Source organism: Wyeomyia smithii, chromosome 3 (genome assembly GCF_029784165.1).
Source record: "Wyeomyia smithii strain HCP4-BCI-WySm-NY-G18 chromosome 3, ASM2978416v1, whole genome shotgun sequence".
In the NCBI taxonomy this organism is placed as follows: domain Eukaryota; kingdom Metazoa; phylum Arthropoda; class Insecta; order Diptera; family Culicidae; genus Wyeomyia; species Wyeomyia smithii.
In genome coordinates, this window is record NC_073696.1 from 245,916,362 (window position 1) to 245,937,994 (window position 21,633).

Here is a 21,633-nt window from a genome sequence, read left to right on the forward strand (position 1 = left end):
GCTATCAGATTGCTGGGTAGCTTTTGCGTAGGTAATTAGGTACGTTATCTGGGTTATCAGGTGTGTTTTATTTCAACTAAAGATATTAAAGGAAAATGTTTGTTTTTTTTTGGTTATTATTATTATTCAAACTTCAATTGATTAAATTGACATGCACACATTTTGACGTAAAACTATATTTTTCTTCACTTTACTAAGGACTGTGAAGACTTAGATGAATGTTTCACGGGTGGAAGATAAACACTAAATATTTTCAAACAAATGAAATGTACAAGACATTCATGATATGATAATAATCACCATCATTTTCTTATATATAGCGTGATGATAACTGAGAAAAGGTGTTAAGATCGAATATCTCCTCACAGCTTCCATACGATTGGCTCATCTCCCTAACGCCGACATCAGCCAATTCAGACAAAACAATTCCAATGCAAGTTGACTGGCATCGAGATTGAACGAAATTCGCAATATCAACAAATATTGTCATTTGGCGTCTGGTTGCCGACATGTACGGTTGTGCACGGGCTTCGTAGCAATTGTGAATTGCTGTGCTGTTTGCTGAGGAGCTTCACGGAGCGAAAATTAGACAGAATTGAAATTCTAAATTTTACGTTTCACAGCCAAACAAATAGTTTTTATTATTACATTTGTAGTTTTGTGGCAAATCTGCGTTTGTACACTCAGACATAGCCCTTCCTACTTTTCAACCTGCACAGACCTGGAGAAGCGTAGAAAACTTTAAATTATCAAACCTATACAAATGTTGGTAATTGTCCAATAAATCGGGGTATTTTCATAGTGAAATTTCACTGAAAATCAATTTTGCATTTTTTACACTTCTGAATAGTAAATGATTTCTTTATTATCGTCACATTTTCAACCTGGCGCTCATTTCTCGATTTTTTAGGTCATTACATGTATTGCTCTCAGGAGACGGATTTTTATCTGTTTTTTTTTCTCTCGAAGGTTTCATAAAATATTTGCGTACATTTTCTTTTCAAATTTTATTTTGAAACTGGAATGTGGACACGTTTTATATTGAATATACAACAAAATGTTATTGCATTGGTTGTATAATGTATAATGATCGTTTATTAGTTTTTTTTGTAATAGTCCATTTTGCAATTGTGTTTTCCAATATAATTCAAATTTTATTTGAACACTGTCTAGTCATTATTAGTCTAACGATTATTAAAAAGGTTTCAAAGCTTCAGCCCTTTTCAAATGTTAGTCTAAATAAAAGCAAAGCCTCGGTGCTACATTCCGATTCGGAGCTTGACCTTCTGTTTATTTATACACAGACTTCGCAGCCGACTGTTTAGTGTACAGGACAATTGCGGGGCTAGCGCTACGATCCTACTGACACTAACAGTCTCTCCCGAGCCGAGACTCGAACCCACGACGACTGGCTTGTTAGGCCAGCATAGTACCTCGAGACCGTCTGGGAGATTAGTCTTAATAATGTTTTGAAAAAAGCTGAAGATGTTGTTTATAAGATACGGCCGCGAGGTTAACATAGAATAACGATAGCCTGTCTCGTGTCAACATATTTCTGGTGATAATTGATTGTGATTATTCAATTAGATACAGTCATACCTCGATATAAGGCAACTTTATTTTTATTTTCGTTACGTTATATCGAGTTACGTTATATCGAAGCAAAAAAAAATTTTTTGTTAATTTATGCAAGAATGTTAATTATTACTCAAATATGCGCGAAAACCCATTTTCCATCACTTATCAGTGTTTTTAAACCTTTCTTATGCCCATTTAGGAATATTTTCAGAAGCAAAAAAAAATTTTTTTTTTTTCAATTGATACACAGGTTACTCAAAGATGCGTGGAAACCTATTTCCCATCATATATCAGTAATTTTAAACCATTCTTATGCCCATTTAGGACAATTTTCAATTGATGCAAAACTGTTGGCGGTTACTCGAAGATTCGCGAAAACCTATTTCCCATCACCTATCAGTATTTTTTTACCTTTCTTATGCCCATTTAGAGAAAATTTCAACGAGCAAAAAAAAAATTTTTTTTCATTGATGCAAGACTGTGAATTGTAACTGAAGGATGCGTGGAAACCTATTTTCCATCACCTATCATTATTTTTAAACCTTTCTTATGCCCATTTAGGACAATTTTCCCATTAGTTTAATTAATTTTAAAACTTACTACAAACATTTTTTTGAAGCAATTTAGGCCCCAAAAACAGTTGCTGTATCATTTATTTTCAATTTCAATACATTTTCAAAGTTAGTTTATATCGAAGTTGCCTTATATCGAGGTATGACAGGAAAAGGGAAATAATTTCAATCCTTTTCTTTCTATCATTTTTTTTCAATGACTGGTATTGGAATGCATATTTGATTTTGCAATCGATTGCTGTAAGAATGAAGAAACTGATCGAGTTAAGCATTTGAAAGTTTCTCGTGACGCTCTCAATGTTATCAGTTTTTCAATTTGAACCCCTCTAATGTTGCCGTAAGACGTAATTATACGTCAAAGTTTCTGCTAGTTGTTGTAAATTAAAAATCTAATAAAAATCTTTGAAATTTTAAGTAGAGACAGTTTAGAGAGCATTTATGACATTATGTAAGTTGGTTTCATCAGGTGTGCGATTGTCATGGAAAATTCGCCGAAAGAATAGCGCGCTCAGTCAAAATTCATAATACAAAAATCTTTTAATTTTGAATTGGAAGCTCAATTCATATGTTCAAATCAACCCTTTCATTAAATTTTGCACAGTAATCTCATCAGCCTAATTCGCCGAACGCCAATGAGATTTAAACTGCTGCTTGTTTTCCATGAATTTATTAGTTTCATTTCAGATTGACCAAGGCTTAAAACCGCTTGATATGGTGGAGTTCTGGATTGTTGGAAGGGTTGTGGTCGTACCACTTGATTGCTTTTTTCCTATACAGGTCGGACTCGATTATCCGGAGAATCGAAAAAAAAATCACTCCGGATAATCGATTTTTCCGGATAATCAAATCACAAAAAAATTATTCAAATTTGCAATCTACTAACCTAAAACGGTTGTTTTTGTTTGTTATTTTACTTGTATGATGCAGTCCCAAACATGTCGGAAGGGACAGAAATCAGAAACAAAACAAAAACAGGACAAAAACAGAAAAAAATAGTCCGGTCATCGAGTCCGAAATTCCGGATAATCGAGTCCGACCTGTAGTGGCAATTCGTCGAGTCCGGCCAGAACAGCACAGGTCTATTATGATGCTTCAGGAATGGTAGCAGTCGTTTTTTTCAGGCACTCCTGGACGTAGATATTTTAATTGAAGGTTCCGAAAAAATGAAATTCCGTATAATCGAATCTAAAATTCCGGATAATCGAGTCCGACTTGTACCTGAGAATGACAGAGGAATGGTATTCATTCCCCTGTTTCATGCAATATGTTGCATTTCTTCATTTTGCTCATGTTTAGGCCCAAATTATAAAATACACCGGATGTTTATTCTGAACCATTTATAGTTTCTTGTTCAAAAATCGCTACAAGTAACACTTTTCCAACAGCAATGATCACAAAAATGGTGCTTGACTGTAAACAAACAGTTGTCAAACGGGAGAGGGGACTATCTCAGATAAAATTTGTTTGTCTTGAAAAGTTCAAGCAAGTTTTATTCAAGCGCAAGTATTCTTCTCCGTGACTGCAACAAGTAAATGCCAACTTGTCGAGATACTAAAAAAATCTTATTGGCCTTGCTCAAGAAGTTTTAGTTAGAAGCCGTCTTATGAGGGATTAAAATAAAACCAACAACAAATATGGCGAACAGACTGTAATTAACTACGTCAAAATAATAGCCATTTGTAATTAAACGGTAATAAAAGGCCGAGATTCTTAATGCTACTAATAATTCTGGCAGTTCAGTAGTGAATGTTGACCATGCTGAACACGAACTTTAGTAAAATGTTCCGTAGTCCAGCAAACCCGAACTTAACGAAAATTCAGATATATTTTTTATTTTCTAAATAAATTACTTATTTGCCAGTAATATTATGGCGCGTTGAAAATAACAAACTTTTTTGTCATATAACGTATAAACTTAACGTGGCAATTAAAAATTTACAAATATGAACTTGAAAATACATGTAGATTTATCTACCTATTTTATTCAACGACTGCGATGACATTCATTTTGGAGAAAAAGTAGATCGATGGGGTTTGTTTCATAAATTGATCTGTGTAAAAAATAAATTCTGTTCATAGCGAAATAAGCTAGAAAGAAGAGTTGCGAACCTGATTTATAAAACTCTCGAAATTTGTTACAGTTTTTTCATGGTTGTGAGCAACTCCTGAATGTCATCATGAGTACATATCGATAAAAATATAGAGTTTTAAGCAAACTATAGGAACTATTCCTGAAAACCTTCTCTAGCATGGGCCTCCTTGATCTTATGGAGATTTTACGGCTGATTTGTAGCAGTTTGTGAGAATAATAAGATTTATGCCCTGTTTTAAAGAACAAGCAATCGAAACTTTTTTAAGTACATCTTAAAACTGATATTGTTACTTGGGTATCAGACGCAGTGCGGTATAAAAGTCCTGTCTCGGGAGCTGCTTGAAATCAGCCTTCACATAAGTTTCGTCATCCATGACTACACAGTCGAACTTTGTGACCATATTCTCGCCACCTTTACCTTCTTAAACGTTGACAACCCAGCTCGTTTTCTGGCCCGCTTGCCAGCAATGTCCCAGATGGAGAGGTTAGGATTCTGCTTATGTTTCGCCGTCACCTGCTTCGTCGTCGCTCTCACCTCCGTTTATGGGCTTTCCGGCGGTCGACAGACGTTTTTATCGTTTGTCATGGTTGATTTGGCCACATCTAGCAAATTTTGCCAACCTATCGTCGGATTCTCTTACTGTATTAGCAAAGCTTCTCTTGCTTGGACGTCATTTTGAAAACTGAAGAGCAAACGGTGGAAACTCATCATAGCAACCATTGTATATATGTACACTCAGTACTTTAAAATCCAGCATTTCAGATTTTTCAATGCATTTATAATGAAATAACAACCAATTTTTGCGCGTTCTAAACTTTTGATGGGGCCTTTAACCGGAAACCGAACGCATCTGAAAAAATAAAACTGCATCTGGGCAAGACTTTCGTGAAGAATACCCAAACTCAAGTTTGATTACGTTCTCTTAAGGTTCGAAAGACCCTAAACCGTGACAAGAAGCAGAATACGGTCGCAAAGAGCCGTGCCCGGAAGTTATACGACCGAAAGCTGCTACAGCGAAATGGAGGACGAGACTTTTGACTTATGCTTTTCGACTTATGTTAAAGCGGACTTCAAACAGATTCCAGGAGTTCCGTATTTCATTGCCAAGAATAAGTTTGATGTCCCAGACAACCTCCGAACATAGAAAAAGTTTAAGTTCACCAATAAGTTCTTGCGATTGGTTCATGCGGAAAGCGGAGTACATCTTTCGTTTTATCATGCACCATAAATGTAAGGTGCATTTGAAGAATGTCTCCAAATGCGGCTCCTAGTGTAGTCTATCGATCTACTGGTAGGATTTAACATTATTTCACTATCCTAAGGACGTGCTGGAGTGGTTGAGTCGTATGAGGAGAATAATGTCGATTCAAAAAGTTCTTAATCTCCCAAATACAATGGAACTGCACTCAATCGAGAAACACTGGGTTATTATGAAGGAGTATCTTCTGAAACATTCTGAACCTGTAAGATGACATTTTTTTCTTAGAAGATGAATCTTGTGTGAACCTGGTTCGGAATCAGCAGTTCTGGATCTATTTTCATAAATTTCTACTAAACTGGTTTCTCCACTGCAGGCTGCTACTTATCACACTTCACGTCACGCTCAAAATATGACCAATAAAATGTCTACCAAATCATTCGAGTACACTCTCCATGTTCGAGTGGTTTCCGAAATAGAACAATTTCAATAAGCTACGTGCTTTTGTCAACGGCGCATACTGTACGAGTGCATGCTTCGAGAATGCGGATCGTATTACGGTTTTGCAAATTCAGGTAGTTTTTACGAGCTCAGCGCTGAAGACTGAAACCAGTTTACAGCCATGTTAAGTTATATTTACGATCTTCATTTTTGCATTCCGGAAAACTTGCACAAATCACACTGTGTTGTGCGGGTCGAATTAGAAAAAATCTTTATTACCAAAGTAAATATATCGAGGACATTTGAAATCGATCCTTTTTTTGATTTTGTTCAGTATTCTCGGAGACATCCCACTTATTTAGAATATTCGGTCGATAATAACTTTAGATGCATTTAATGTACAAAAATGTACATGTATGTTGAAGTTTTTTTTAATATTCTGTTTTCGCTTTAATTAATTTGACTTGTTAAATCACAGCAGTTAAGCAGGTATTAAATCATTGGCCGGAGCATCATCAATAACAATCAACTCGTTAGGCGATTATTCACTCGCCTCGAAGACTTGCACAGTCCATCATTGTTTACAGCGTGTGCAACTCGTTTCTCGTGCAATTCTGCTTGCGATGAATGAAGCGAAACCGCGATGATTTACGATTACTGTTGCCATTGTCTTTGTCGCTTTGATTGGAGCTGATCCGAATGGTTTAACGATTTAAATAAATTTAAAAGAACGCGTTCGATTGTACAACATCGCCCGCACTAACCTTAAACCGATATAGACCACCAGACCACGCGACAAAACAGGTAATCTATCGGAAGCACATTATGGCCCATCGTTCGGCATTCGGGTGCTATTTTCTGCCTCGACGAACGTTTTCCCTCTTTGTGACGCTCCCGGACGCGAATACCGGATTTATAAAATAAATTAACCGACTTACTGCCGCTCGTTTGACGTCAATACACTTGTACTGCATAGGTGCTTGAATGAGAACAGGACACCCGTATCCATTCAGTACTTTTTTGGCCTGTCGCTGCTCTGGTGCCGCTAGAGTGAAAATATTCCAAGCATCATCTGCTGCTTGCCGGTGCTGCTGTTGACAGCGATTGATGCTTATATTCAATTAAAGAAATTTACGGCTCCCACAAAGCTGCAAGGCTAGGAAGTCCAATTTTAGATTCCAGGAAAATAGTCCACCACCAGTTGAACCGATGTTCCCAGCTCGGTAATTGTTTAATCCTTCTGTTTTATCCCCCAGTAGAAGTTTACTGGACTTTGTGGGGGAAACAAATTTAACTCAATCTTAATAAAGATGAAGGCAATTATTGTGAGTGAAGAATTCAACAAGCTTCGAATGTCACTCTCAGAATGTTTGGCTCAGTGGATTTTTAAAAAACACAAATCCAACTACAAAACCGTCGGTTCGTCCATATATGACGAACCGGTAAAGAGTGGCATAATCACAGTAATACATTCGTACGGCGTAGGTTCAAGCTAGCACCTACTCGTGTATATGCATAGATAGACAAACGTAACCCACTTGACACAAAACGCCCATTCACTTTTTGCTGACAAAACATTGTCACTTAGTTGAAGCTTGCCTACTAACTCACGTTGCTTTCTCGCGCCTGGAGCACAACACATGAGACATGACACACACTCCCGAGGAAGCTCGAGACAATTTGTTACCATCAGCATTGTATTTTGCATGCCCAGTTAACCACCACCCGATCGCAATTGTCGTGAACCTATTTAGACGGTGCTGATGGGTGCTGCAGTTTTGTGATAGGCGGCATCAGGTTGGTGCTGAACGGTGTGACTGCAAACATACGTGTGTTCAATTCCCGATATTACCATTTATTTCACATATTCCAATGGTATGCTTACCTCTGGATACTTATTTTTGGGAACCATTTACACTGATGTAACTGGAATGGCTTATGGCTGACCTAGTTTGATTGAAATGAATCACATTCTGAAATATTATGCACTAGTACCTCTACCATTCTACATTGCTTTGAACTGTACTTTTGCTGAGCTTAGTAATTTTCCTATGCAATAAAAACTCTTTACAAACGTTAAAAAGTTCAATTGCCTTCGCGTTCACCTGAGGTTGGTGTAGATGTATTGCGAATTGCAATGCTCAGCTTTTGGCCCAGCACTCCCCTCATAAGTCCTTTTGAAAACAGGTGCATTTCCGTAATGTACTTCACAAGCCCAAACTGTTTGATGGTTGTAAATTTTGATTTCAAGTAGGTATTGTTTGCTAACGTTATTTCAAAGCTAATAACACAGAGCAACTTTTAACGAAATAATGGAGCAATCAACTCGACAAGTCACTCTAAATCTTTATAAATGTTTTTAGCTATTTCTTAAATATTTATAGCGATTGTACTGAAGCTCGTCTAAAGGCGGGCTAGGGCACTAGAGGGTTAGCTTTTGGTTGTCCACAAAACGACCATGGTCATAATTTTTTTCGAGATAACACCAGATCTCGACGTTTTATGCATTTTAGGTCATTTCCTAATTTCATGTACTTCTCCCTTGGAAGATTTTCGAGACAGTTTAGTTGAGACAGTTACATGACTGTGATATACATTTCAAAATAACGTAATTTTGGGGAGGGGGTTCATATTAAACGTTGCATAACCTCCCTAGCCAGATCCGCACCAGGTCTGGAATCTAGATTTTGAGCATTACGTAACTTGTATACGACGGACGCCCAAACTATATTAAATATAGTTTTATTTTGGATAATTTTTTGTTTGTTGTAAAATGGATATAGGGTAGGGAACATATTCTAAGCTGCTTCAGGAACCGCCTGTGTATTCAGACGAAATACTCGAAATGTGTTGGGTGAAATTCAAACAGTAGTATATCAATCTGTTCTTTATCGTTTTCTCTGTCAGAACTTGTTTTCAGATTGTAAAACTAAGTTAACAAACTTTAACAATAATCAATTAAAGTTACCAATCGAGGGACACTATTCCAATCATCCCGAACCTGTTTTAAGCAGTTTCCATCTGTTTTGCAGGCCTTTTTTCAGCACTTGAAGTGGCTCCTGAATGGCTGCAATATACAGTGATAGGCATAAATAAAAGCCCACCTTGAGTATTCAGTAACATTTCTCGATTTCTGGACTTTTATATAAAAATCTGCAGCCGTCATTCCACACGATTGTTTATTATTTATCACTTTTTCAGATAATTAACGAGTTTTGTCATTTTTGTTGGATTTTGTTTACTCCATTACATGACTTCTTGAATGTGTGCAAAAATGCATTGACAAAAATAAAAGCCCAATCCCAAAAAATTATATGGAAATCATTGGAAATCTTCGAGTAACTCGTCGTTTTCACATGTTATGACAGCTAGGGTTGTGCGATATTATTTACAATTACTCAGTGGTTCAGTAGACGCGATATAAACAAAGTGTTGTTCACATTGGCACATAAAAGTCGATTTTTGTTGTTTGCACAGAGTTTTCATCAAAATTAAAATGGGTGGGAAAAAATCAGCATGCAAGTCCAAAATCTAGTAGAACACGATCATTTCGCAGCGGAAGATTGCAGAGAAATTTGGAATAAGCCGGGGAGAAGTCTGTAAAATTGTGCAGAAGCATAATACTTACGGTTCGCTTGCTCACAGATCCCGAAGAGGCCGTCGTCGGAAGACTGGACGGATCAACGAATCATCCGGGAAGTGAAGAAATCTCCAAAAATATCGGTCAAAGTGATTCAGGAAAACCTCTCGTTGGCGGTTTCGGCTAAAACCATACGCCGCAGATTAGTTGAGCATGGACTCAAGAGCAGATTCACAAAAAAACGTCTATTCATTAGCAAGAAAAATGAATTGAAACGGTTGGAATTTGCCCGGAAACATGTGAACAAAACCAAAGACTTTTGGAAAAAAGTACTTTGGACTGATGAATCGAAATTTGAGCTTTTCAACAAGAGGCGGCATGAAAGATTGTGGCGAAAGAATGATGTAGGATTGCGGAACGTTATTTTTTTTTGTGAATTTGCTCTTTCTTCCATGCTCAGCTAGTCAACGGCGTTCGGTTCTAGTCGAAACCGCCAACGAGAGGTTTCCCTGAATCACTTCGACCGATATTTTTGGAGATTTCTTCACTTCCCGGATGATTCGTTGATCCGTCCAGCTATCGGTCTTCCGACGACGGCCTCTTCGGGATCTATCAGCAAGCGAACCGTAAGTATTATGCTTCTGCACAATTTTACAGACTGCTTCCCGGCTTATTCCAAATTTCTCTGCAATCTTCCGCTGCGAAATGATCGTGATCTACTAGATTTTGGACTTGCATGCTGATTTTTTTCCCACCCATTTTAATTTTGATGAAAACTCTTTGCGCAAACAACAAAAATCGACTTTTATGTGCCAATGTGAACAACACTTTGTTTATATCGCGTCAACTGAACCACTGAGTGATTGTAAATAATATCGCACAGCCCTAGCTGTCATAACATGTGAAAACGACGAGTTACTCAAAGATTTCCAATGATTTCCATATAATTTTTGGGAGTGGGCTTTTATTTTTGTCAATGCATTTTTGCACACATTCAAGAAGTCATGTAATGGAGTAAACAAAATCCAACAAAAATGACAAAACTCGTTAATTATCTGAAAAAGTGATAAATAACAAACAATCGTGTGGAATAACGGCTGCAGATTTTTATATAAAAGTCCAGAAATCGAGAAATGTTTCTAAGTACTCGAGGTGGGCTTTTATTTATGCCTATCACTGTAGGTCGATTTGTTTCGAACGATGATTATTCACAGATTTCTTTGTGATAACGGTATTCCTTATATTCGTGAGACAGCTAGACAATCAAAGTTTTCGTTTCCATCATTGAAACTGTCGATATTGATCAAAATGCAGGAGTTTAAGGCCTGTTTTCTCCGACTGATTATAATAGGCGCTACTGCTTAAGCCGTTCCTTATCCTACCTTTGAAATATTTATTTGCTAAATTGATTCATGATTCTCAAAATATTTTGCAGAAAACCGAGATTTTGTTTTTTTATTTAATGTTCTTATCTTTGAAACAGGCTTTCCATAGAAAAACAAATCAGTTGTGGCATTTTTTATTTGATTATTGATCTTTTATTGATACCTTTTTTAAATTCAAGATGGCCACTACTACTCACTAGGCAACAGCCCATAATGACCGAACACGTCCCAGCGTGAGCGTTTCCGAAACTGGGATGATGGCCTGAGACTGAAAATCAATCACAGATGCCATTTTTACCATTTAAAGATGGCGACTCCGGGTTTGCCGTCGTCGACGGTTTTATATTGATCCTTCGCAAGACATCTTTGAAACTAGCAACAAGCCTCACAAGATTTGCGATTTCTACGTTTGAATAAAGCTTGTTTGAATTTTTCAGGACAAACAAACTTTATCCGAGTTGCCCTTAAACAGTATTTGGAAACCATAAAATGTCGAAGTTAAAAATGAAAATTACAAAAACAATGATTTTTGGCTGACCATTCATTCCATTCTTCCTTCATTACTCTTAGTTAAACCCGTACAAGCGTATAAAGGGGATTCAAAATATCAGAGGTTAGATGTTATCTTTGGTTTTTATTGAATTTCCGACTCCTTTTTTACCACTTATCGGCGTCATTGCGAGGGATATTTGTTAATTTTTAATACCTTTTTCAAGACTGTTTTCTTTTCTATAACATAAAACAGTTTTGAAAGAGTTTTATGCGCCCATTTTCAATATGAATGATTCTTGATGATGAGTACCATAAAACTTTGATAGCTTTGAAGAAGTTTCATAGTTATATTTTGAACGGAAGATCATGTGTGTTTTGAAACCGCATATAAAGTAAATTGCACTTACTGATAATGGAGTTATATGGAAGAATCTTCAAGTGTTCTTCTATTGCTCTCAAGAACTAATGATCAATACAAATCATGAATACTTTAAAAAAAACCCTGATAAAACATGATAGATTGATTAAGGGTTTGATGAGGTTACCCTAAAACGAATAAAACCAAATTGCTTTTAAATTGTAACAAGAGAATCGACCCCATTTTAAAATCTTATGTGGATAACGTTTGTATTGGAAAATGTGGACAAAAATTTCCAAAATTTCTCACGCACTGACTGAACTCTCCATGCAGCATCAATCATAGTCACCCATGCGTCAGCAGAAACAAATTGACAGCTCCAACGGACATCGTCGGCACTTTGTGAACGCCAGGAACGCCTGTTCCGGCATCTACAAGATCTTGGCACTTTTGGACAACAATCAAACCATCAAAAGAAAACCCGGTTCCGGACGGCCGACGACCCTGAGCGACAAGAAGCTACATCGCTGCGGGTGCCTGGCTAGGAGGTCGGTGCAACCGGCCAAACAGTGAAAAAGCACCCGGCGAACATGGACATTGGACATACATGGCGGCAGTCCCACCCACTTGTCCCGGAGCTGCAGGTAATTATGCAGCGGCAGCGGTTGAACAAGATGGTCAAGCCGATTTTTACGGCGAATCGACGTGGCGGTGTTGATGGACGACGAGACCTGTCTCACCCTGGATGGCGTTGCCTAGCAGGGCACTTCGTATTTTACTTCTTCACGAAGGAAGTTAGCTCCGAGGTGGAATTCATTTCACACACCAAGTTCCCCAAGAAGGTGCTGCTGTGGCTGACAATCAGCGAAAAGGGGATGTTAAAGCCGCTCTTCTTTTGCTCCGGAGTGGCCGTGTACGGGAAATTTTATTGCACGAAGCTCCAGCCGAAAGTTGCGTCGTTCATCAACAGGGCGAAGATGCGGTGTTTTGGCCGGATATGGCGTCGGTCAATTGCACAATGGTCCAGCAATAGATTTAAGGGGAAATTTGGGTTTAGACCTCTATAGAACTACCCTCCCAGCTGGTATCACAATCCTAAAAAAGTTCAGTTTTTAATGCAAACGTTAAACTAGCAAAAAATTAGAAAAAAATCATTCTGAATTTTGAAACTTTCATTCGACGTTCTACTTAAAAAATTTAAAAAAATCTGAAATTCAATTTTCGAAACAGCGTAGACCTTGAACGTACCTTGAACTATGCTTATCATGTTCTATCAAAAACACTGAATTCATTTTTAACTTATGAAAATACAGGTCAGAAAAAAAAATGTTTTTCAACTATCCACTGATAAGGGTAGATGAGCCAGTAATAGTGGGTGTACCAGTAATAGTAGAACGCAACAATGAAACTTAGTAGCTTGATATATCAATGTAAACACGATTTCTGTGGCTACAGTCGTTGTAGAACTGTTCTTAACTATTTTTCCTACCATAATCAATCGAAAAAATCACAAATAATCATCAAAATACTGAATAAACTGAAACTCTACTATAGGAACAATTTTAGTACCCCTGTTCCAGTAATAGTGGTAATGCTCCAGCTAATATTTGAGGTTAGGTTTTAACTCAGCAGATATAAACAAACTGTGGTGTGCGAACTACTTTTGTGTGTAAATCTGGCTCTGGTTCACACAATACAGTCCAGTTACCGTTATTCTTACATTTTGATATTATAGGTAAGTTTCTATTTCACCTTGCACCTTACGGGAAATCATTGCCTGGTTGCATGATTTGGAGCGCAAGGGATTTTCGCTTACTAAACAGACTCTTCTGTTCAAAGTAAAGCAATTACTCGAAGCTTGCGGTAGACCACACCCTTTCAAGAATCGCATCTAATGTTGTTTTCGTTTTCGCGGTGTACTACACTTTTTCCGTGCTATACTTTGCAGCTTCAAATAAAACATTTTCAGTGTCACTGCATTGGTATGCGTAATAATAGGATAGCTGTCAATTCGTTTTATTTTGGTCATGATCGCATTCGTCATTTTGTCTCGTTTCCATTTCATATGTCGATCTCGCAAATGTGCTGAGAAAAAATTTACCTGACACTTTACCACGTGGAACGAAAACCAAAACAAACCAGTTTTGACACATACGTGTGAATGTGTTGGTAACTTCCTACAGCACACTCTGCTTTTTCGGGTGTCATCAGAGACAGAAAAAGTGTAGGGAGAGACAGAAAAAGGGTAACACGAAAAATCAAATAAAACATTTTCGGTGTCAAAAGTGTCAGTTGAGTGTCATTTGAGTGTAGTACACCGCGAAAACGAAAACGACATAAACTACACTCGGAAATTTGCCCCAATTCTGACATCAGAAGAACGGCTAAATAAAATTCCATTGGAGCAAGAGAAGGAAAAAGCTTCTATGGAGAAGATCGAGCAAGCTTGACATGAGAAGGAAGATGAAGAGAAGTGACAAAATCGAGAAAAGCAGCAAAGCGAGAGGAAATAAAAAAGCAGGAAGTGGAGCTACGTGGGCCGAAACGCAAGGAAATGTAACAGAGGAAAGAGTTCAGAGGACAGCTGGAAGTTGATGAGATGCAGAAAGACAAACTTCAGCTTCTTCAAGCTTTAAAGCTTTCCAAGCGCTAATGTGATACAGTACAGTGATTATTTACTGCTGATTTTCCCTGATTTGGACTATTTAAACAATCGTTACATGACCTGTTTGTTTTTCTTTTAAAACAAACAACAACAACAACATCGCACGCTAGCCTGGGGACTAATGCGGTCTCGATCAACTAGATTAGTTGAGAGAATTCGTTATCGATATCGTTTTCGGCACATTTTGCATGTTGTAGGATAAGTACAACGATACACCGTGCCCCAGTGCTGAGTCGAGAAAATTTCCAACTCGAAAAGTTCCTCGACCTGATCGGGAATCGAACCCGATATCACAACCGTGTGGGAGAGCTAGCCGACCGACATCGCTAACCACAGAACCACGGGGACCACACATGTTTTTCTTTTATATTTTTATTATAACATTCGAATTTTTGATTCATACAAGCGCTCATAAAGTGTCCCTTGATTTGAAGAACAAATTAAGCAGACACAAAGATCAAATGTGTAGAGTTGGGTAAAACTACCGGAAAAGATCTTTCTAGCATTACGAAGCATCATCTGGAGCAAAAGAAGTAGTTTTTTTATCTCACAACTTTTTAACCATTAAACTCAATACGAATAACACAGTGCAACAATTTTTTTGCCTTGGCTCCTTTGTATGTTTTTTGGAGAAGTTTGATGCGAAAATAAATTTCCCTTAGTTTGAACATATTTCAACTTAAGGGGCAACAATGGCACCAATTTGAATTTTTGAGGAATTGGAAACTTTTGTGGTTTTTTCGACGCCATTTTGTTTTAAGACCAAATATCAAAATTCTAAGAGTTTGTCCACATATTAGCATTCTTTTACCCATCTTTTGACATTTTACGTAGATCAGACACCTACCATTCGATTTCTGAGACTTTTTTACTCAAAACAAGATATAATTTGACTATCACTTTAGGATATTAGCGAATTACCATTAATGCTCAGAAATAATCGATATTATTTTGCTTTGTGAAATATACTAAAACTATGCCAAACCCGGTTTCGTAGAATCACCGTTTTGAGCTCAGTTTATGTTGGATTGCAGATCTGTTTTTTTTTTCAAAAGATGGGTAAAAAGATGCTAATATGTGGACGAACTCTTAGAATTTTGGTATTTGGCTTCAAAACAAAATGGCGTCGAAAAAACCACAAAAAATACCGGTTTCTCAAAAATTCAAAATGGCGCCATTGTTGCCTCTTAAGTTGAAATATGTTCAAACTCGGGGAAATTTAGTTTTGCATAAAAATACACAAAACAATTATATATAGAAGCCAAGGCAGAAAAAAGTCAATTTTTGTTGCACTGTGTAATTATCACACCTCATGCTAGACGATTGCCCACGTTGGAGGAAGAGGTTTGAAATGCTACCAGCATAAAAACAACTAAATCGTGATTCATTTGCTGCAGTCTATGAAAAAATCAACTACCACTATTACTGGCACAGTTTCCACTATTATAGGAACATTGCCTCTATAACTGGAACATAAGATTGGTTTACAATTATTCATTTTTCAAACATAATTTGTTAAAAACATATACAAACTGTAATTGAACATGACAGTACATGATATTTTCTATCACACCAAAGGGAAATGGGTTTGTAATTTGCGATATGGATATTGATATTCTCGTTTTTAAAAAAAAACACGTGCTTAAACCGTCCATTACTGGACCACCTTCCATTACTTACTTAAACCGTCCATTACTTACCACATTTCAGCTCGTTTGAAAACATTTAAGAGATTTGTGTAGCACTATCTTCGCTAGAGAAGCGAAAATTTTATACTCTTTTTTTAATAATTATTAAACACTTTTATGCTTTTGATCAAAATCAGAAGCTGGTGTGAAATGAGTTCAAAACAAATAAGGCGTCGTACACAAATTACGTAACGCATGAAGGAGAGGGAGGGGGGTTGAGTCTGCGTTACTTATTGTTACGTAGGGGGGAGGGGGGGTAGTAGAGACAGTTACGTAACTGTGATTTTTGCTCGAAATTGAAAATTTCGGAGGGGGGTCAGGCTGATCAGCGTTACGTAAATTAAGGGGGGGGGTCATGTCGAACGTTACCTATCGTTACATAGGGGGGAGGTGGTCTAACATCTAGATTTTTAGCGTTACGTAATTTGTGTACGACGCCTAAGCGGGCCCAAAATTCAAACGTTAAGATTTGAACTACTCTAAAAAGCAGCATAGAAACGTTCATGCCACACAAATAATAATCAGCCCGCGCTGCTGCTGCAACGGAAGGATACAAATGTCGCAATCAATCCTGAATGGGAAATGGGAAAGAAACACGTTTTTCCGCTCCTTCAATTCATTCGGCGAATGGCGAGGGGAGGGAAGTATAAACGATGCATTGGAAATGCAATTAATCACGTTTTTATGCAAGTGACTTTCGACACGAGATTTATGCTGTTCGATTTTTTTGTTTTAACAGCAATACGTACCGTCGCTGAAGTGTGATTATTTTTTGTTTGGCGTATGGTTGGCTACGAATGGTACTCGACAACAATTTAGCTACAAAGTTTCAAATTTGCATAATAATTTGCCTAGCTTTGCTAGAATTCTGCAACAGTTCACTATTGCATTTTCAGATTACCTATTATTATTTGATCAGCACAGCTGCATCAGATGCTGCCGGTTTCATTACAATGTAATTAATGTTCCATATTTTCGTCTTGTTTCTGCACAGATTGTATCCCTTCGTGCGCCTGTGACTGAGGTCAGCCCATATCCTGAGGTAGAGAGCGAATAATCAGCGTCGATTGCATTCCCATCCCACCAGGACACGAGACACAACACAGCAGGATGCAACGTGCGTTTGCCTTATCAGCCGCAAGCAGAGCCGGTGTTTATGACGGGAAGATAGCTGGCCTATACGACCTCGAGGAAACGCTCGGCTCTGGACATTTTGCCGTTGTGAAGCTTGCCCGCCATGTTTTTACCGGCGAAAAAGTAGCCGTGAAGGTGATTGAGAAGACCAAGCTGGATGACATTTCGCGGGCACATCTGTTCCAGGAAGTACGGTACGTATGCTCCGGTTGGATGGGTGTCTCTCACTTCCGGACCATATTGAGTTACGTTTTAATTTCTCACCCTCGCAGTTGCATGAAATTGGTTCAACATCCCAACGTGGTACGATTGTACGAAGTCATTGACACGCAGACCAAGCTGTATCTTATTCTTGAGCTTGGCGATGGCGGCGATCTCTACGATTACATCATGCGCCACGACAAAGGGCTGTCGGAAAACGTCGCCAAGGAATACTTTCGGCAGATTGTGCGGGCTATTTCCTACTGCCACGAGTTGCATGTAGTGCACAGGTAACTATTTGAAAAGCCCTCAAAAGTAGCATAGTTTAACGTGTATTCTATCATCATCAAACAGGGATTTAAAGCCGGAAAATGTAGTATTTTTCGAAAAACTAGGTGTAGTGAAATTGACCGATTTTGGCTTTAGTAATAAGTTCTGCCCCGGGCAGAAACTTGAGACATCCTGTGGAAGCTTAGCGTATTCAGCACCGGAGATCTTGCTAGGAGATTCCTATGATGCTCCGGCGGTTGGTGAGTTTTGCTTTAGAATTTTTTCAACTGCAGAAACAAATTTATAACCTGATACTGTTGTTACTCTGACAGATGTATGGTCCTTGGGGGTGATTCTGTTTATGCTCGTGTGCGGCCATCCACCTTTCCAGGAAGCAAATGACTCAGAAACGCTTACGATGATCATGGACTGCAAATACACCATGCCGGAACACGTGTCCGCTGGCTGTAGGAGGTAAGTAGCAAAAAAGACGGATAAAAATATGCAATTCAAATGAAATAAAAAAAAAACTATTTTATGCAGGCTTATCGGTGCTATGCTCGTACGGGAACCGGAAAAGCGCGCCACCTTGCAAAAGATTGCACAGGATACCTGGCTGATGGAAGGTAGCACTGAGGAAACGCCCGAGTACCTGCCTCTGGTGAGCCGAGAACAAGTCAGCGAGGAGGACCATTCGTTGATTATTCAAAAAATGATCAACGGCAAAATCGCTACCAAAGAGGAAATTTTAGAGTAAGTTATTTCAGTGCATAATGGTGGAAAGCCAATTTACTGATGGTGTTTTTCTTTTCTATTTGCGCTTCCTTTTTACCGATGCAGGGCTCTAGATCGTAATGAATATAATCATATAACGGCGACCTATTTTCTGTTGGCAGAGCGAAAATTACGCGCCCACCGGCAGGAAGAGGCGCAAAAACGGAAACCGGAGCTCACACTGCCGGTATCCAATTCAACAAGGTAAGCACCACGCCACTAGTAAGCTTGCTCGCTCATCTGTTGCCTGTTGGTCGATGAAACTGACGCGCTTGCACATAAAAAGGCATGCCTACTTTTGATAAAAACATTCGGCGGGAGGAGGTGCTTCTTTTTTGGTTTGTCTGGACAGGAGTGAAAAAAAAACGCACAGGGCTTTAGAAAAAAAAAACCGGGGAGGACACGGTACACGTGTGAATTCTTTTCAGTCAGCTATTGTTATCTAGATTGAAAAACTTTTTTTCATGTGGCGTGTACGGGTTGAATAGCAAACCTGGTGTAGGGGCTTGCGGTATTTGTTCAGGAGAGGCTACATGCGCTTTCTGCATTTTGTTTTAAAGCTTCACTTTTAAAGGTATCTTTGAATAATGAGGAAAATAATTATGCAGACTTAAATTATTTTAATATTTTAAAGCATAAAGCAAGGGCAATTCTTGATGGTGGACCATACATAAAACGTTTCTAGTTGCTGATCATCGGAACTGTTTTTGCGCAGTTCTTGTCAAAATTATGGCAAGAAATAACATTCTGACATGTTGCCATTTTTCATTTCAATGTTTGACAGCAAAAATTTAAAACTGGCATGGATAAATTTATTGGAGAAAGTAAACTGGTTAGCAAAAAAATAGTCAACAATCAAAAGAATTATTCCCTTATAACTTCAAAGCCCCGGAATGTGTTTAGTAAAACATTCATAATATAGAACAAAATATCATTCATTCGAAAATGTGTCTTCATCTCATGTTTCAAGCAATCCATTTATCATAATCATTCGATTGCACTTGAAGCAAAAAAATATTATTTTTTTGTTACAGGGACATAACAGTATTGCGGGTCTGATGAATTTCACTACTTGCATCAAATGTTTGGGATTTTAGTAGTTAAGCACATTGGTTTTAGTTTTCTTTACTAACACTTTTTAGATTTCTTTACTAACACCTAGAAAGTAGCAAACAAAACTATGCATGTTCAATTACTAGTTCAATAAAGTTAGATGAAACGAATACTCTGTGCTTTTATAACAAAATCCTCGAATCCACACACACCCTAATTGCAGACTGCAAACTTTCAAGAAGGATTCGAAAGACAACACGAAGGAGGACAATTTTCTGCCATCGAAGCTGGGCATGCATCTCAGTGTGCCGCGGACGCCTTGCGCCGAAACGGGACAGGTGAAACTATTTCCATAAAGCTATAGAATAGACTTATTTCGGCGTTTTTCTTTAAATAGATCGGTCGCAACCGCAAATGCAGTATTGTGCAGGAGGAGGAAGACGACGAGGATGATGTTACTGGTGCTGGCCACGAGGAGTTATCTGCGCCGTTGAACCGTCGAGGATCGCGATCGGAGGGTCGCATTAACATTACCGTTCAGGATCGAATAGCCGAATCGGAGCGGTTGAAGCTGGAGGCTGAAAAGCAAACAGAAGCCATAGAAAAATACGAACACCAACAGCAGCAGCAGCAGCAGCAGTTAGAGGCGAAGGAAAATTCTACCGCACTGCTGGGGGGAATCGTTGGTATTGGCAACGTTACGTTGATAACAAGTGAAAACAGTTGTACCAAAGATAGACTAGGAATCGCTGGTGGTGGACTGCAACGGAAGGTGCCGCCGGAAATCAAACGAACCGGTGTGAATTTTACCAAAAAGACTTCCATCCTAAAACCAAACTTAGCTAAAATAGGTGATGGAAATTTTAGAGCAAATTCGTTCGACAAGTGTGTTGCCAGCATAAAAGACGTCGAGCTGGTGAACACGAAAATTCTTACGGATAGCTCAACAATAACTATTCCAATTCCAAGCCTAAACATTGTTACCACTTCTAATATACCCAAGTACAAGACGATGCCCTCGCCCACTAGAGCTAACACTATTCTAAATAACACGACAAATTGTTTGAACGAAATCTTCGAAGAGGGTACCGATGTTGGCAGTTCTGATAGTACAACAACTACACCGCGACCGGTAGTTCGGAACCAGTTTAATGTTCGAAACCAAAATCAAGGCAGTGGCACTGGCAACAATGCACATCGGCGGACCAAATTCAACAAATCTCGAACTGCATCGTGCAGCAGTTCGGATGCTTCGGACGATGATTCCGAAAACAGAAAAAAGAGAGCTCATAAGATTGTCGATTCTGCGGTGAAGCCACTGACGCAACGGCGTGATTCTCACGACGATTCCAGTGATTCGCAGGATCCAGGAAATGCGGCTGCTCCGTCCGGAACGGCAACAGTTCGAGTTATTATGAGTGGCGCTAACACCGATAGCAGCACAACTACCAGCAACGGTAACAGCAATCAACCTTCTTCAGAGAAGCGAACCAACGGTGGAAACAGGCAGAAATCCTCCCAACAGGTTGATTTCAGGCGACATCGAGGGCGAAGGAGACCCGTAGAAACTCGTCTTCGCGAAAGTCAGTCGCTGAATCGAATAACAGAGGTACAGGAATCGGAAACATCGCATTCCGCTGCTGTACAGGCTGCTGCGGCAGCCGTTGGTGCCATATCGACCGTGCCAAGTGACGCTAGTGAAAAATGCAGTCAAAATACCGACATGAATGAAGCTTTGCTTGATCATATTTGTAGCAATAACCTTCCATTGGATGTGAACAGCATCGATTGTGCGAGCAGTCAGACCAGCAATAGCAATACCACAAGTACCCCCGGCGGAGGCAGTAATAGTAGCAGTAACACGAACCCTACGAAACCAAAGGGTTTCAGCGCGCGAATATTTCACACGTTCAAAAAGCAACAACCGTCATCGAACAGTTCCACGCCCAGCGTCGATGCACTGCCGGTGGATGCGAAAAATGGAATGACAGCTGCTGCTGCTGCCAGCGACGATATCGAGATCGTGGTCGAACTGGCAAAAGCGCTCAACGGAACCGAAAGCAACAGTAAGAGTACGAAGAAGATCAAAATTCTTGGCAGGTATTTTCAGGTGAGTGTGTCGCTTCTTCTGCACAAATCGTACCACACTTA

The 21,633-nt window shown here is 38.9% G+C and overlaps 1 protein-coding gene across 1 annotated transcript in view; it reads left to right on the top strand.

The window, feature by feature from the left end:
- Positions 1-21,633, top strand: part of LOC129726649 (SNF-related serine/threonine-protein kinase) — a 95,010-nt gene that overhangs the window by 69,943 nt on the left and 3,434 nt on the right. Inside the window, exons 3-10 of the mRNA XM_055683595.1 lie at positions 17,045-17,378; positions 17,457-17,675; positions 17,740-17,915; positions 17,988-18,129; positions 18,199-18,408; positions 18,496-18,633; positions 19,706-19,820; positions 19,880-21,592. Of these exons, the coding sequence (XP_055539570.1) occupies positions 17,161-17,378; positions 17,457-17,675; positions 17,740-17,915; positions 17,988-18,129; positions 18,199-18,408; positions 18,496-18,633; positions 19,706-19,820; positions 19,880-21,592 (2,931 nt within the window). The 5' untranslated portion in view covers positions 17,045-17,160. The remainder of the gene's footprint in view (positions 1-17,044; positions 17,379-17,456; positions 17,676-17,739; positions 17,916-17,987; positions 18,130-18,198; positions 18,409-18,495; positions 18,634-19,705; positions 19,821-19,879; positions 21,593-21,633) is intronic.